At 38.0% G+C, this 17,685-nt stretch overlaps 1 protein-coding gene across 1 annotated transcript in view; it reads right to left on the bottom strand.

Moving 5' to 3' along the window:
- EIF2B3 (eukaryotic translation initiation factor 2B subunit gamma) overlaps positions 1-17,685 on the bottom strand; it is a 123,304-nt gene that overhangs the window by 74,075 nt on the left and 31,544 nt on the right. Inside the window, exons 4-5 of the mRNA XM_047084700.1 lie at positions 13,530-13,689; positions 160-271 (exon numbers count right to left, since the gene is read on the bottom strand). Of these exons, the coding sequence (XP_046940656.1) occupies positions 160-271; positions 13,530-13,689 (272 nt within the window). The remainder of the gene's footprint in view (positions 1-159; positions 272-13,529; positions 13,690-17,685) is intronic.

The raw sequence follows: 17,685 nt of genomic DNA, 5'->3' as shown, positions 1-17,685 counted from the left end.
AGAAAAGCCTTCATCCTGTCTCATGGGAAAATAGTCACATACTTTTGTCAATTTCACACAGTATAATCTCGTTTTCATTCCCTCTTTCCCATCCACTGGGTGGTTTTATTTTGTTTTAAGACAAGGAGAATTGCCAGAAAGAAAAACCCTAGGGCTTACTTTTGCAGGATGGATCCCTTAATGACCAGCTCTTCATCCAAGTCTGCTTCATTAGCCATGAAGAGCAGCCTCTTTCCTGTGCTGTCCACTCCAATGAAGTCACGCTGCTCCACTGAATCATACAAAAGAAAGAAAATCAAACAAAGCCATTTGCCCCTGCCTGCATGACTAAGTCAGGGGGACAGGGCACCTGCTCACAATTCTCTTGGAACTAAATACAGGATTGTTATATATATATATATATACATATATATATATATATATATATGTTTTAAATACTGTGTTATATCACAGTGTTTATCACAGTGTTTAAAACATGGGTAGTCAAAATATTTTTGTATTGTTCTAAAGGGTATTATTAGGTTAACTAGTGAAGTTTGAATAAGGTCTATAGATTAAAGTACTGTAGCAATGTTAGAGAGGTGGGGGGCAGGATACACACGGATTTAAAAGCAAAGGGAATCATGTCTGCAACTTATTCTCAAACAGCTCAGAAAAACAGTAATAGTGTATGTACTACATTGTGTATACATATCATACACTGAATATATATCATTAGAGGGAGAAAATGATAGAACAAATGTTAACATTTGGGGAATTTGGGTAAAGGATATATAAGTTCTCTGTACTAGTCTTGTAATCATTCTGTAAATGCGAAATTATCTCAAAAACAGAGTTAAGGAGTAAAGATATGTTAGTCTGACTGTGGTAATCATTTCACAATCATGTCTACATATATCAAAACACCACTGTACACTTTAAATACACGTAATTTTTCTTTGTCAAAAATAAATAAAAATTAATAATAAAAAGCTGACTATGTAGATAAACCATAAACTCACTACATGGCACAGAAAGTATAACAAGGAATTCTTTCTCTGCAAAGAATACCCTAGGTCTGTGCACTGTGGAAATGAGAAAAATATTATTTACAGACATGTACATTCAATCAACATTAACTGTATGTCTATTATGCATTAGATTTTATTCTGTATGAGACAGCATTCAAAGAAAATAAGGTGCATTTTTACTAGATGTGGAGGGTTCTTTGGTAGACAGTGATTTTACAGGCTGTCATATTATTGCTGTTTTCTGTGTTAGATTTCTTTCGGCCAACCAGATTATAAATTCTTCAAAGGCAAGCTTATGATTCCTTTATATCTCCTTTAACATCTAGTACAGTGTTAGGCACTTAATAAAATCTCCTACTAACATCTGAGAAGCTGAGGAGTACCTATAGCTTACAAAAGCATTTTCACATAGAGGCAGCATAGCATAATGATTAAGAAGAGAGCCTCTGAGGCCTGACTACCTGGGTATGAATCCCACTTACTAGCTGTATGTCCTAAACAAGATACTAAACTTCTCTATTCTTCAGCTTCATCTGCAAAATGGGTATCATAATAGTGCCTACCTCACAGGCTTGTTATGAGCACTATATCAGTTAAGATTTGTAAAGTTCTTATAACAGTGCTATTAAATCAAACATTAAATAAAATGTTTTGTTAAAAAAATTAAACAAAATGCATGCTCTCATTTGATCCTCACAATAATAAAGCAATGATTTAATACCTTCTTGAAAGAAGAAAAAAGTTGAGCTCTAGAAAAATAGTTTTTCCTTTTTTTTTAATTTTTAAAAAAATTTTATTTATTTTTGATGGAGAGAGACGGAGCACAAGTGAGGGAGGGGCAGAGAGAGAAGGAGACACAGAATCCAAAGCAGACTCCAGGTTCTGAGCTGTCAGCACAGAACCCGACACGGGGCTCAAACTCACAAACTGCGAGATCATGACCTGAGCCAAAGTTGGACGCTTAACTGACTGAGCCACCCAGGCACCCCGAAAAATAGTATTTCTAAAGGTGAATTTGTCTGTCTCCTACTGACAGACAACAGCTACCAAATAACTGAACGTGATTCACTGTTGGCTGCAGTTGCCTATATACTTAGAACCAAATGTACTACAAGTGTATAATGTGTTTTAGCTCAGGTGCTTGAAAGCATTCATTCCTTGAGATGGTTTCTGGTCATCTTATCACATGCAGTGTCTGAATCTAAATAGGGAGAAACTATCATAAAAAAATCATATGCTGGGGGGTGCTTGGGTGGCTCAGTTGGTTAAGCGCCCAACTTCGGCTCAGGTCATGATCTCAGGGTTTGTGGGTTCAAGCCCCGCATCAGGCTCTGTGCTAACAGCTCGGAGCCTGGAGCCTGCTTCAGATTCTGTGTCTCCCTCTCTCTCTCTGCCCCTCCCCTGCTCACACTGTCCCTCTCAGTCTCTCAAAAAATAAATGTTAAAAAAAATTAAAAAAAAAAATCTTACGTTGGGGTGCCTGGCTGGCTCAGTTGGAAGAGCATGTAACTCTTGATCTCAGGGTTGTAAGTTTGAGCCCCATGTTGGGTGTAGAGATTACTTAAATAAATAAATAAACTTAAAAAAAATAAGTTATATGTTATTTTTCTCAATGACCAAAATTAGCGAACTCCAAAGAAGGAAGGGCAAATAGTGCCAATTTGAGGGTAAGTTTTACAGGGAATTTCAATTGAAGCAAATTTTGCAGAGAATTTCAAATGCCACACAGCAGATATGACATATATCAGTTCATCCATTACATGGAAACTTGAGAATATAAAGGTTTGCAGCAGTCTGATTATGAGCCAATATTTTAAAAAGAAACACAGAAATGTTATTTTTGGATATATTTGGAGTGCTTACTCTATCCAAGTCCTTCAGCCTACAAAACCTCAAATTATTGAATGTCCTGGGAGCAGTGATTTTCAAGTCCATGGTTCAGCTATGTTGCTCTTTACTCACATTCCTCACTCTCAGGGGCCCCTCCTTATATTTGCTTCCTTGAAGCTACCATAGTAACCAGGACCTCAGAATACACTACAAATTATAGGAACTTGTTTGTGTTCTGCTTTAACAAAGTAAATTCTACTTTGGGAGCAGAGAAGATAACATCAAAATGTCCATCCTAAGAAGGCTACAAAAATAAGATTAAGCAAGCAGATTAAGAAAGAAACTATGAATTACCATTAAAAAAATTCTGTCAACTATTCATATTTTTTTCTAGTTGATTTTTATTTATCTGACACTTCTGTCTCCTCTATTGTCATTTACTTATCCATTCATTCATTCAACTAATAAATAAACTTGTGCACCTCCCTTGTGATAGGCATTACATTTATAGTAGGGAATTCCAACTCATTTTATGAGGCTAGCATGATCCTGATACCAAGACCAGACAAAGACATTATGAGACAGAAAAATTACAGGCATATTCATTTGTTATATAAATACAAGGATCTTAAATATTAGCAAATAAAAACTAAAAACGTATATGGTAGAGTTAAAAGGGTTACAAATTTGTTGTACTTCTTCAAGAGGTAAGGTCTAGAATGTACAATGGTATAGCCACCATGGAAAATTGTTTGGCGGTTCCTCAAAAAATTAAAAAAATAGAATTACCACACGATTCAGCAATTCCACTTCTGGGTATATCACCCAAAAGAACTGAAAGTAGGGTCTCACAGAGATAGTGTGCATACCCTTGTTCGTAACAGCATTATTCACAATAGCAAAAATGTGAAAACAACCCAAATTTCCACTGATGGAGTAATAGATAAGCAAAATGTAATATACACATACAAGAGAATATTATTCAGCCTTAAAAATGAAGGAAATCCTCATGCTAAACACGGAGGAAACTTGAGGGCATTATACTTTATGAAATAAGCCTGTGACAAAAGGACAAATACTGTATGATTCCACTTACATATGGTACTTAAAGTAGTTAAAAATCATAGAGACAGAAAGGATATGGGGCACCTGGGTGGCTCAATCGGTTGAATGTTTGACTTCGGCTCAGGTCATGATCTCACTGTTCACAAGTTTGAGCTCTGCAACAGACTCTCTGCTAATGTCAGCATGGAGCCTGCTGCAGACCCTCTGTCCACCCCCGCCCCCTGTCCCTCTCCTGCTGGTGCTCTCTCTCTTAAAAATAAAAAATAAACATTAAAAATAAAAAGATGGGCACGTGGGTGGCTCAGTCGGTTAAGCATCTCACTTCGGCTCAGGTCATGACAGCTCAGAGCCTGGAGCCTGCTTCAGATTCTGTGTCTCTCTCTCTGCCTCCACCCTACTCACACTCACTCTCTCTCTCTCAAAAATACATAAACATTTGGGGCGCCTGGGTGGCGCAGTCGGTTAAGCGTCCGACTTCAGCCAGGTCACGATCTCGCGGTCCGTGAGTTCGAGCCCCGCGTCGGGCTCTGGGCTGATGGCTCAGAGCCTGGAGCCTGTTTCCGATTCTGTGTCTCCCTCTCTCTCTGCCCCTCCCCCGTTCACGCTCTGTCTCTCTCTGTCCCAAAAATAAATAAACGTTGAAAAAAAAAAATAACGCCAAAAAAAAAAATACATAAACATTAAAAAAAAAAAAAGTATAATGGTGGTTTCCAGGGATTGGGGGGGGGAGGGGAATGGGGAGTTATTGTTTAATGGGTATAGAGTTTCAGTTTCACAAGATGAAAAAAGTTACACAGATGGTGGTGATGGTTGCACAACATTACACATGTATTTAATACCATTAAACCGTAGGGTCGCCTGGATGGCTGTTTGTAGAGCTTGCAACTCTTGATCTCAGAATCATGAGTTTGAGCCCCACATTGGGGGTAGAGATTACTTAAAAATAAATAAACCCTTTAAAAATACCACCGGACTGTACACTTAAAAAAAGATGGTAAATTTTATATGTATTTTACAATAAAAAAAGTGAAGGAAAAAAGTGCTCACAGGAGAAAAAAAGAGGTAAGATCTAGTTCTCCATCCTTTATTATCTAAGCTAGCCTAGCAACTAGCTTTAACAGAGTGCAATGGAATGACACAGTCTGAATTCCATGCTTAGCTTCAGGAGACCTTGTGTATAGCTTCTTCTACTCTCTCCTCCTCTTTTAGAAGGAGATAGAGCACATGAATGGGGGAAAGGGGGCAGAGGAAGAGAGAGAATCTGAAGCGGGCTCTGCGCTGAGTGTAGAGCCCGATGGGGTGTTTAATCCCACGATCCTGGGATCATAACCTGAGCCAAAGTCAAGAGTCAGATGCTCAACCAACTGAGCCAACCAGGTGTATCTTCTCTTACTCTTTTAGAACCTGCTGCTGTTATATAAACCAGCTTGGGCCTCCAGTATGGCAACAGACTGGATGAAAGAGAAACTCAATTATCACAGCTTAGGCCCTAGACATATTAGTGTACCCAACTGTGGTAGGCAGCCTCTAAGAATGTTAATTGCCTCTTGGTAATCACACAATTTCTGTATCCCCTTCCACTGAGAACAGCTGGCTGGCTAGCAATTTGCTTCTAACCAACAAAATGTGGCAAAAGTGATGAGATATTATTTCTGTGATTCAGTTACATAACTTTGTAATTTCTGTCTCGTTAGAAGATTCTCTCCTTGCTGGCTTTGGCAAAGCAAATTGTTATGTTGAAGAGGCCCAAGTGATAAAGAAATGAGGGCAGCCTCTGGCCAACAGCCAGCTAGAAACTGAGGCTCTCAGTCCAACAGTCCTTAGGGAACTGAAATTCTGCTGACAAACAAGAGAGCTTAGAAGCAAATTCTTTCCTAGCTGAGCCTTCAGATGAGACCTCAACCCTGAATGACAACTTGATTTCAGCTTTCTGAAAGACTCAGAATCAGAGGACCCAACTAAGCAAATGCCTGGACTCCTGACCCACTCTGTTGTTTCAAGATGTTAAGTTTATGGTAATTTGTTATATAGCAATAGATAACATACACTAGCAGCAACAGAAAACTGATACACTAGCTAATACCACTTGAACAGAGATGAGACAACTCAGTTATAACAGGCCAAACTACCAACCTAAAGAATCATGAGCAGATTACATACATCTTGCTACATTTTTTTTTTTGCAGTGTTTAACTTTACATTAAAAAAAAAAAATTCAATTTATTTAAACTAAAACAAAACAAAAGCAGTTCACCCATTTCTACCATCTACCTCTGGAAAGCACCAATCTGTTCTCTGTATCTATGAGTTTAGTTAAAAAAAATTATTTTTTTAGATTCCACATATAGAAGAGATCATATGGTATCTATATTTCTGTTTGATTTATTTCACTTCACATAATATCCTTGAGGTCCATCCATGTTGTTGCAAATGCCAACATTTCATTCTTTTTATGGCTGAATAATATTCCATTGTGTATATATACTACAACTTCTTTATTCACTCATGTACTGAAGGACACTTAGGTTTGTTTCCATATCTTGGTTACTGTAAATAGTATTGCAAGGAACAAGGGGTGCATATATCTTTTTGAATTAGTGTTTTTATTTTCTCTGGAAAAATACTCAAATAGACTTACTGGATCATATGGTAATTCTATTTTTAATTTTTTGAGGAACCTCCATACTGTTTTCCAAAATGGCTGCATCAATTTACATTCCTACCAACAGTGCATGAGGGTTTCTTTTTCTTTTTTCTTTTTTTTTTTTTTAATGTTTTTTTTTTTCAACGTTTATTTATTTTTGGGACAGAGAGAGACAGAGCATGAACAGGGGAGGGGCACAGAGAGAGGGAGACACAGAATCGGAAACAGGCTCCAGGCTCTGAGCCATCAGCCCAGAGCCAGACGCGGGGCTCGAACTCACGGACCGCGAGATCGTGACCTGGCTGAAGTCGGACGCTCAACCGATTGCGCCACCCAGGCGCCCCTGAGGGTTTCTTTTTCTACGTATCCTCACCAACGCTTGTTATTTCTAGTCTTTTTGGTAATAGCCATTCTAACAGGTATGAGGTAGTAGCACATTGTGGTTTGTATTTCCCTGATGATTAATGATGTAAAGCATCTTTTAATGTACCTATTGGCCCTCTGCATGTCTTCTTTAGAAAAATGTCTATTCAGAGGCACCTGGGTGGCTCAGTCGCTTAAGCATCTGACACTTGATTTTGGCTTAGGTCATGATCTCATGGTTTGTGAGATCGAGCCCTGCATCAGGCTCCATGCTAAGTGCACGGAGCCTGCTTGGGATTCTTTCCTTCCCTCTCTCTCTGCCCCTCTCATACTCATGCTCTCTCTCTCTCTCAAAATAAATGAATAAACTTAAAAAGAAAAGAAAAATGTTTATTCAAATCTTCCGCCCATTTTTTAATTGGATTGTTTCTTTTTGCAATTAAGTTGTGTGAGTTCTTAGCCCCTTATCAGATATATGGTTTGCATATATTTTCTCCAATTCAGTAGGTTGCCTTTTCATTTTGTTGATGGTTTCCTTTACTGCATGGAAACTTTTTAGTTTGATATAGTTCCACTTGTTTATTTTTGCTTTTGTTGCTTTTGATTTTGGTGTCAGACTCAAAAATCAAGGAGACTTATCTCAAGAAGCTTACTGCCTATGTTTTCTTCTAGGAGCTGTATAGTTTCAGGTCTTACATTCAAGGCTTTAATTCATTCTGAGTTAATTTTTGTGTATGGTATAAGATAGTGATCCCATTTCATTCTTTTGCATGTGGCTGTACAATTTTCCTAGCACCATTTCTTGAAGAGCTTATCCTTTCCCCATGGTATACTGGCTCCTTAGTCATAAACTATTTGACCATATATGTGTGGGTTTAATTCTGTGCTCTTTATTCTGTTCCACTGATCTGTGTGTCTGTTTTTATGCCAACACAATACTGTTTTAAGTATTATAGCTTTAAAATATTTGAAATCAGGGAGCATGATGCCTCCAACTTTGTTTTTTCTCAAGATTGCTTTGGTTATTCGGGTTCTTTTACTGCTCCATACAAATTTTAGGATTTTTTTTTTTTTTGGTTCTGTTTCTGAGGAAAATGCTATTGGAATTTATTTTAAGTTTATTTATTTATTTTGAGAGAGGAGAGAGCATGCATGTGAGCTGCGAGGGGCAGACAGAGAGGGAGAGAGAGATTCCCAAGCAGGTTCTGCACTGTCATCGTGGAGCCCAACGTGGGGCTTGAACTCATGAATTGTGACATCATGATCTGAGCCAAAACCAAGAGCTGGATACAATTGACTGAGCCACTCAGGTGCCCCAACACTACAATTTTGATAGGGATTACATTGAATAAATTGAATGAATACATGCTATCTTTTGTATAAAATTAGAGTAAGTAAAATATATACATATATCTTTTAGGAATACAAAAAGCTGAGATATAACTATATGAAAAAGAAAGAAAAAAAAGAAAAATAATAAACACAGGATTCAGCAAGGGTAGCTTAGATAGGGACAATAATGAGTTGGGGACACGTGGAGATCACATTGATAGAAGTTATTTTAAATTTTGAGTTTGGTGGTGTGTTAAAAAAAAGAGATTAGTTTCAGAAATTTTTCAGAATTGAAGACTTGAATATTCAGATCGAAAGGCCCGTTATCATCTAACACGGGATGATATTAGACCATACTGAGGATAATCAGTGTGAAATTTTATAATTTTGGAAACAAAAAGATTGTATAAGCTTCCCAAAAGGTTGGGGTGGGTGGGTGGGAAGGTTTCATGCAGAGAATGAAGAATCAGAATGGTGTTAGACTTAATAGAAAAGCTAGAAGACAGTGAAATAATACCTTCAACATTTTGAGGAAACATGATTTCCAAGAGAAGATTATACCCAGCCAAAATATCAAACAACTATGAGGATAGAATAAAGACATGCAAAAGCTCAAAAATTTATTTTTCACAAACCTCATCTCAGGAGGCTACAAGAGGATATGTTCCACAAAAGAGTGAGTATAAACTAAGAAAAGAGGAAAAAATAAAATAAGGGGCGCCTGGGTGGCTCAGTCAGTTAAGTGTCTGACTTTGGCTCAGGCCATGATCTCACAGTTCGTGAGACTGAGCCCCACATTGGGCTCTCTGCTGTCAGCACAGAGCCCACTTCAGATCCTCTGTTTCTCTCCCCTTGTTCTCTCTCTCAAAATAAATAAATAAAAGAAATAAACTGGGAAAGAGGAAAATAATGACTTTCAAAATATGACAGTGAAGGGTGAACCTAAAATGGTAGTTTCACAGCAGAACTAATCCAGAAAAGCTCTAAGAGAGATATCTTCAAGAATCTGAAACTGAGAGAACACTGAATGTGTTGGAAAGTAATGAGAGGAATTCACACAACTGATGCTGATGTTGAATTAGTAATAAATACACAGAAAAATAAGCAAATGAAAAAACAAGACAATTTTTAGAAAAATAAAAGGAGGAAGGAGAAAATCATATACAAGGTTCAGCTGTGAATACCATTTAAACAGTTATAGTAAACATTAAATACTCAGTTAATAAATACTGCAAAAAATGGGGAGACTAGAAGTTTACATGTGTGTGGTGGGGGTAGAGGGTACGGTAAAACAGAACTACAGCTTTAAGTTCCATAGTAGGAAGTAAGTAAATAATTCCTAAAACTAAAAATACGAAGACATAGCAAAAAAACCCCCAAAAAACAACAAACAACGTTATTTGGAGATGTAGAATTAAATGTGAAAAAAAGTTAGCTAAAAATGTTGAAAGTGGCTGCCTCTGAGTAAGGTGAGAATAGACAGGGCTAACGACTGCTATTTATTATAATATAACTTGGATAATTCCATCAGTCTTTAAATTATGAGCATATAAAACTTTGATAAAAACAAAAACTAAATTCAAAAAAGAAAGAAAAAGAAAGTCCAGGCTATGGAGTCAGAAAGCATGGGTTCAAGTTCTGATTCTACCACTTACCACTGATGTGATTGATATTAAGCAACTATCCACAAAATGCTGGTAGGCCATTCATGGATATAAAACTCGGTAAATAACAAAACTACCTAGCCCCGTTCAATGGATTTTATTTCATTGTTTCAAGTTTTTATTTAAGTTCCAGTTAGTGAAGATATAATGTAATATTAGTTTCAGCAATTCACTAGATTTTAGTTTGAGAGCAAATCTTATCTTTGTTTCCCATATGAGGCTTAGCATAAACTTTACATATAGTATGTTCTAAATTCAATGACTATATCAAAACTTAATGCATTTATAAGTCAGGGATCTCATTCCAAGTAGCCTGTCTGCATATTAGTAAGTTGTTCCTCCTTCTTTTCAAATACCATGTTTTTAAATATATTTCCCTGTAACTGGGGCATTAAATTGCTCCCTGTATTTTACATATGCTCCTATTATTGTACACTGTGACTTATAAATTCTAGCATATTTGAACCTACTTCTGCATGCTGTTTCTTCAATCACAACAATTTCGATTTTCAATATGCTGGGATTTCAAGTCAGTTCTGTTAAATATAATTAGAAAGAGTGGGGGAGTTGGGGATTGAGAAAAGAGATAAAGCAGAAACCCAAGCAGAGAGTTTTCTAACAGTTCAGCTTTGAGAAATAAAGAAAGCTGAAGCAAAAAAACAAACAAAACAAAAAAACCCAAAAAAACAAACAGGCTCAGAAGGCCTGCCAACATTTGTTAGTGCAGAGGGAGCTAAGCTGATTGAGAGGTGACAGCCAAGTGACAGCTTTCATTTGCGTGATTCTCAAGCACACTGATATTTATTGAATCTAGCCTGGACCAAGGCTATATAACTCTGAGAAGTGGGGAGGAGTTTAAGAAATACTACAGTGAACTGGATGGACTAAATAAAAGTTGAATCTAATTTCTCTTACTGGGTGGGGGACAATAAGAATTGCCTTTACAGGCAGGCTCCTCAACCATTCGATAACATCTATTGACTGCTATGGGCCATAACTAGGCCAAGTGCTGGGGACAAAATGAACAAAATAGAATATAATGATCCTAGCTCTTACAGAGCTTACAGTTGAGTAGAGGAGAGAGTAAATAAGACAGCGGGGCTACCATATTTAGACAAACAAAGGAGTATGATTTCATATTAGAGGGTCAAGAAAGGCCCCTCTCAGAAAAGAACTTGAAGGCTAAGCTAAATTTAGAGTACGTGTGTTGTGGGGAGAGGGGATGGCGAGGATTTTGGGCACAGAACAACATGTGTAAAGACCTGGAGTAAGGAAAAAAAAAGTCCCAAAAATCCAAACATGAATTTGATCTTGCCCTCCTCAGAATCTACCATCTACAAATCTTCTGGGAAAGAAATGGCAAGAGGGGGAAAGATGGCTGCTGAAACATCTAGCCATTAGTCATTTTCTTGTTAAGTTGGTAAGAACACCATTTGGGAAACTTGGACCTACCGGATCCACTCTATTAAACAATATCTGGGAAAAAGGGGACTATAGCCTATTCTGGCACATGGTAACAGCTAAGAGGCAGACCAAATATACAATTTGAGAATATTAGGGCTCTTTAAAAAAAAAATTCTTATCATTGAAATGCATAGCATTCCACAGGAGGAATTTATTTTTTGTATTATTATTTTTAGTGTTTATTTTTGGAAGAGTGTGAGAGTGTGTGTGAGCACGAGTGGGGGAGGGGCAGAGAGAGAAGGGACAGAGGATCCAAAGTGGGCTCTGTGCTGACAGCAGAGAGCCCATGTGGGGCTTGAACCCACAAACCATGAGAACATGACCCAAGCCAAAGTCGAATGCGTAATTGACTGAGCCAGCTAGGGGCCCTTCCACAGGAGGAATTTAAAATTCAGTTATTTAGGTGAAACTCAGCTTTCAAATATAATAAAATACAGATACAGAGAAATTCAAAATTTCATATTAAGAATAGAAAATCTTTCTATAACACAAATCTGATCAGACATTCTCATTTAAAATTCCTCAACAACTTGTGCTCACTTCAGCAGCACATACAATAAAATTCCTCAACAACTCCCCACTGTTTTTTTTCTAAGATGTTCTTTTTTTTTAATGTTAATTTGTGCATTAGTTTATTTATTTTGAGAGAGAGAGAGAGAGAGCATGTGCAGAGAGGGGCAGAGAGAGAGAGAGGGAGAAAGAGAATCCCAAGCAGGCTCTGCACTGTCAGCGTAGAGCCTGAGGTGGGGCTGCAACCCATGAACCATGGGATCATGACCTGAGCTGAAATCAAGAGTTGGACGTTCAACAGACTGAGCCCGATATGGGGCTTAAACTCATGAACTGTGAGATCATGACCTGAGCCAAAGTCGGATGCTCAACCAACTGAACCACCCAGGTACCCCAACTCCCCACTGTTTTGAGGATAAAGTCCAAACTCTTTAGTCTGATCTCTGTATCCTCTCCAGTCCTATTCCCTGCTTCCCTGTCTTCTGTAATTACACTTCAGCTAAAAAGCAGGTTACCAGTGTACATCATATGTTTTCAAAGAGAGGAGTCAGCTTAAATAAACTTTCAATGGCCAGGTGTGACAATTTAAGCATCAAAATTGTTTTTTTTTTTTATTTTTTTTCTTATTACATTTCTTTATTTTTGAGAGGCAGAGAGAGACAGAGTATGAGTGGGGGAGGGGCAGAGAGAGAGGGAGACACGGAATCTGAAGCAGGCTCCAGGCTCTGAGCTGTCAGCACAGAGCCCGACATGGGGCTCGAACTCACCAACCGTGAGATTATGACCTGAGCTGAAGTCAGATGCTTAACTGACTGAACCACCCAGGTGCCCCTGAAATTATTCTATTTTTTATTTGAGATGGAGAGGGAGAGGGAGAGGGAGAGGGAGAGGGAGATGGAGAGGGAGAGAGAGAATGCAAGCGGGGGAGAGGGGGAGAGGGAGAGGGAGAGGGAGAGACAGTCTTAAGCAGGTTCCATGCTCAGTGCAGTGCCTGACATGGGTCTCAATCCCATGACCCTGGGATCATGACCTGAGCCAAAATCAAGAGTTGGATGCTCAACCGAGTCATCCAGGTATCCCTAGTTTAACTATTTTTTAATATTTGATCTTAAATTAGATTTTTTGTTTCTTAGATATATGCATTCAATTATTTGAGCCTTAAACACAATGCAAATAATTCTGAGTGCTCCTCTCTGCACACAAATCCTCTGGACTCTACAGAATCTAATCAATAGTTCTAAACCTCTTCAAGTCAGGAACTGTCTTTTCTAACTTTATGTCATCAACCCCTAGCACAGTGCCTGCAGTGTAATCAGCTGTCAATAAATGAGTCAATTTTTCTCTTTCTTTCTTTTTTCTTTCTTTCTTTCTTTTCTTTCTTTCTTTCTTTTCTTTCTTTCCTTCTTTCCTTTCCTTTCCTTTCTTTTCCTTCCTCCCTTCCTTCCTTCCTTCTTTCCTTCCAACATGGGGCTTGAACTCATAACCCTAAGATCAAGAGTCACATGCTCTACCAACAGAGCTTGCCAGATGCCTCAAATTGAACACATCCTTTAAATTTTCAATAAATGTTTCTTAAGTGAAAACATGAATGACAATAATAATTATAAAAACCTAACATACAAATAAACCAAACTCCAGACTCCTTACCTGTTTTTTTTTTCCCCTTTTGACCTGGAACTTGTTCTAAGCCATCTTGGCCTTTTCTCATTAACATCGCAAGGGATGCATCATGAGCTCTGAACAGGTCTACAACTTCGTGTAAGGCAACATCTGTTATGAGATCACAGCTCAGGACTAGAACATCTGTCTGTCAAATGGAGAAGGGGAAAGTCAATATCACAAAAGGCAATGGATCACAAAAATCATCACAGGATAAACTTACAATGGCTTAGAAGCACACACAAACTGGACACTTGTTTTCAAACTTTTTTTATAGCAGCAGAATAAGTAACACAAATAGGCTGTTCTAACTGAATATCTGCCTCTCCTTGGGTGAGCCTTATTGCTGCTGAATCTGAGGGACCACTGGAATCCTGGGCTTTAAGGAACAGAGTCTGAAAACCACCACATTGTCTATTTCCATGAATGTGTAATTAATGATCATAAATTTATATATCCCTTTACAGTCTGAAAAACATTTTCACATAGTCTGATGATTCCATATGGTTATGAAATACTATGAAACAGTCACTTTGCTATAGTACTAGAAAATAAAAGGGTGAATATAACATATGGCCCATCTCTCAAGGAAACCAATCTAATTAGTAAATAATTACAATACAACCTCAGGTATGTATAAAAGCACTCATTTAATTCTTATAATAACACCATGGTGTGGGATTATTATTAATATTATTAGTTCTCATTTTTATGGATAAGAAATATGAGAACTAGCTACCACAGTGTCTGGCACATAATAGGCACTTAGTAATTATTTGATGAATGAATGAATAAACCAATGAAGTAAAAAAAAAAGATTTTCTCATGTGGTGGGTATTCTGATTGCAAGTCTGGTAATTCAGATGAATTACAATAATAATGAATAATAGTAATTAACGTTTACTGAGTGTGTACTATTGGCCAGGAATCATGGTAACTTTGCATGCATTCCCAATCTTTAGAACACTATGTAGTAAGCACTATTAGCACTTGTACTTTACAGACAAAGAAACAGGTTTACAGTAGTTAGGTAACTAAGATCTAACAACTTATAATGACTATTCATATAAATAAATAATCTGTACTAGTGAATAGTGTTTGAAGAAACATAGCTTTGGTAGTTTGAAAACCAATTTAAGGGAGTTTCTAGTCCACAGTATTAGGCACCCAAAACACCTAAACTTAGATCTTAGATACTTCTAAATTTTGGTCTGTCTAGTACCCAACACTATGGGTACTAGATATCAACAGGAGTATCATATTTTAGGAGTATACTTGATAAACTAAAAAAGCATCAATAAGATGATGATCAAGGTGGTGAAAGAGCTAGAAACATAATAGTGAAAGAAGAGAAGCTGTTTAATAGGGAAAAGACTGTAGGGGAGACAGTGGGCAGGACAAGGATTATGGGGTGGGATTAAGAAAGAAAGAGATAAAAGCATTCTTTATTAAAAACTTTATTTCCTAATGTTTATTTAGTTTTGAGAGAGAGAGAGAGTGGGGGAGGGGCAGAGAGAGAGAGGGAGACACAGAATCCAAAGCAGGCTCCAGGCTCCAAGCTGTCAGCATGAGCCTGATGCAGGGCTTGAACCCACGAACCGTGAGATCATGACCTGAGCTGAAGCCTGACACTTAACCAACTGAGCCACCCAGGTGCCCCTAAAAGCATTCTTTAAATACCTGGCAGTCTTTTCTCCTTTTTTTTTCTTCTTAATGTTTATTTTTGAGAGAGATAGTGCAAGCAGGGAAGGGGCAGAGACAGAGGGAGACACAGAATCTGAAGCAGGCTCCAGGCTCTGAGAGGTCAGCACAGAGCCTGACAGAGGCCTCGAATCCATGAACTGTGAGATCATGACTTGAGCTGAAGTCTGATGCTTAACCGACTGAGCCACCCAGGCACCCCAATACCTGGCAGTCTTAAGGAAGAACCAAATTTTACCTGAATAGCCCAAGAGCAAAACTAAGAACAAAGAGGAAACACAGGAAGAAAAGTATTTTTAGTTTCCATATTAACTTATATCTGTCAGTCAGAGCTAGTCAAAAAGAGTAATTTTGTAAGGCAATGAATTTCCCATCATTAGAAGTGCTCAAGCAGAAACTGGATTATCACTTGCAACAATTCACTTACCTAATGTTTATTTTTTTATTATTTTTTAATATTTATTTATTTTTGAGAGAGAGAGACAAAGTGTGAACAGGGGAGGGGTAGAAAGAGAGAGAGACAGAATCTGAAGCAGGCTCCAAGGTCTGAGCTGTCAGCACAGAGTCCGATGCGGGGACCCGAACCCACGAACCATGAGATCATGACTTGAGCCAAAGTCGGACACTCAACCGACTGAGCCACCCAGGCGCCCCACTTACCTAACATTTATTGAGCACTTACTCTATGCTCACCCAGGCCCTACTCTGAAAGAGTGCACTAGGAAGTGTTAAAGTGAGTGGCTAAGAAAGGCTACTTAATATATTTTTAACAAATTGCTACCTATACATTCTGCTACTACACTTTATCATAAATGCAGAAAACAGAAGTCCCAAAACAATCAATGGAAAAATGAATTCCTTAAATTGCAATTTAAATTAACTACACAAATGTTTCTCAATAGCACACCTGCAGTTTCCGAGGGGGGCCTGAAGTAAAGCCTGATTCCTACTGCCCTTTCTGAGTCAACCAGGGAAACTCCTCTTTTATTAATTTTATTTTCTTAGATAGGCTTCTGTACAAGCTTTGGCTTGGAAAACAGGTTTTGCTATTTTAAAAAGTCTGAAAAACACTGAACTAAATTATTCCTGGTTTAAGAATAAATAAAATGAGTATCTACATGGACATTCTTGTACGTGGTTCCTGCTCTTCTAAGATTTTAATTTAAAATCAAGATTCCTGCTTTGGGTGGGAAAAATGGATGATTTCAACTCACATTCTACTACAGTAAAAAGCCATGTTTCCTCAGAAATTGAGGCTCAGGAGGAAGCAAAACATAAGAGACTCTTAAAAACTGAGAACAAACTGAGGATTGATGGGGGTGGGGTGGGAGGGAGGGAGGGGTTGGTGATGGGTACTGAGGAGGGCACCTGTTGGGATGAGCACTGGGTGTTGTATGGAAACTAATTTGACAATAAATTCCATATTAAAAAAAAAAAGAAACTGAGGCTCAACTATAAGAATGCCTTGGCTTGCTTCTTTTAATTTTTTTTTTTTTTTTACATTTGTTTATTTTTGAGAGACAGAGCACAAGTCGGGGAGGGGCAGAGAGAGGAGACAGAATCTGAAGCAGGCTCCAGGCTCCGAGCCATCAGCAAAGAGCCCGATTTGGGGCTTGAACTCACAAACTGAGATCAAGACCTGAGCCGAAGTCAGACACTTAACTGACTGAGGCCTTGGCTTACTTCTTGAAATACAAGAACCATCATTTCTTTTTCTACACATATAACTTATTATTTATAGCCTAAACAATTCCTTTTGAGAGCCTCTTCAAGTTAAGAAGTTCAAATTTGGATTTTTTCTACTCTTTTGCTTAAAGCTATCTTAGTTCCTTCTGGATTTTAACGGAGCTAAAAAAAAAAAATTTTTTTTAGGAAAAAAAATTCCTAACGTCACCATCTAGGAACCACCAAATATTAGCAAATCAGCCTATGTATATGAAAGTTCAGGAAGAGATAGCATACAGAACCCTACTTCTTGTAACAATGCATAGGAAGGCAGGGAACATGGGCTATTATTAAAGACATGTCAGGACAGCAGTACAGAAGTCCCATTTCATTATAATGAAAATGACAGTTTACTGAGAAAAAAGAACTTCTTTCTCTAATAAGATGGCTGATTTTTGCAAGCTGACTGTTCTACAATAAATTTAATTATCAAGTGTACTCCAAAGTGAAGAAAATGATCCCAATGCAAATGCCTCTGAAGTGGTGACAATGTCATCTTGGAAAATAAGTGCGGTTATCATTGAGTATTTGCCAAAAATAAATCTGTCAGTGTAGTGAATGCCAAACAAGTCCTGGGTAAATGTGAACAGTCTACCGCTTCGTTTTTCTCTTTGCTTTTAGATGACTTTTTGCTAAGCTGAATGCAAAATCCCCAAGGAGCACAAGAAACAGACCCCTCCCCCCACTGTTTGGTTGCCATCTGCTCTCAGTGTGAAAA

This window comes from Lynx rufus, unplaced genomic scaffold (genome assembly GCF_022079265.1).
Source record: "Lynx rufus isolate CCGP_SWC_20201006 ecotype Redwood Valley unplaced genomic scaffold, mLynRuf1.p SCAF_2, whole genome shotgun sequence".
NCBI classification, from domain to species: Eukaryota; Metazoa; Chordata; class Mammalia; order Carnivora; family Felidae; genus Lynx; species Lynx rufus.
The sequence above is the reverse complement of the archived record's forward strand: the minus strand, read 5'-3'. Positions and strand labels throughout refer to the sequence as shown.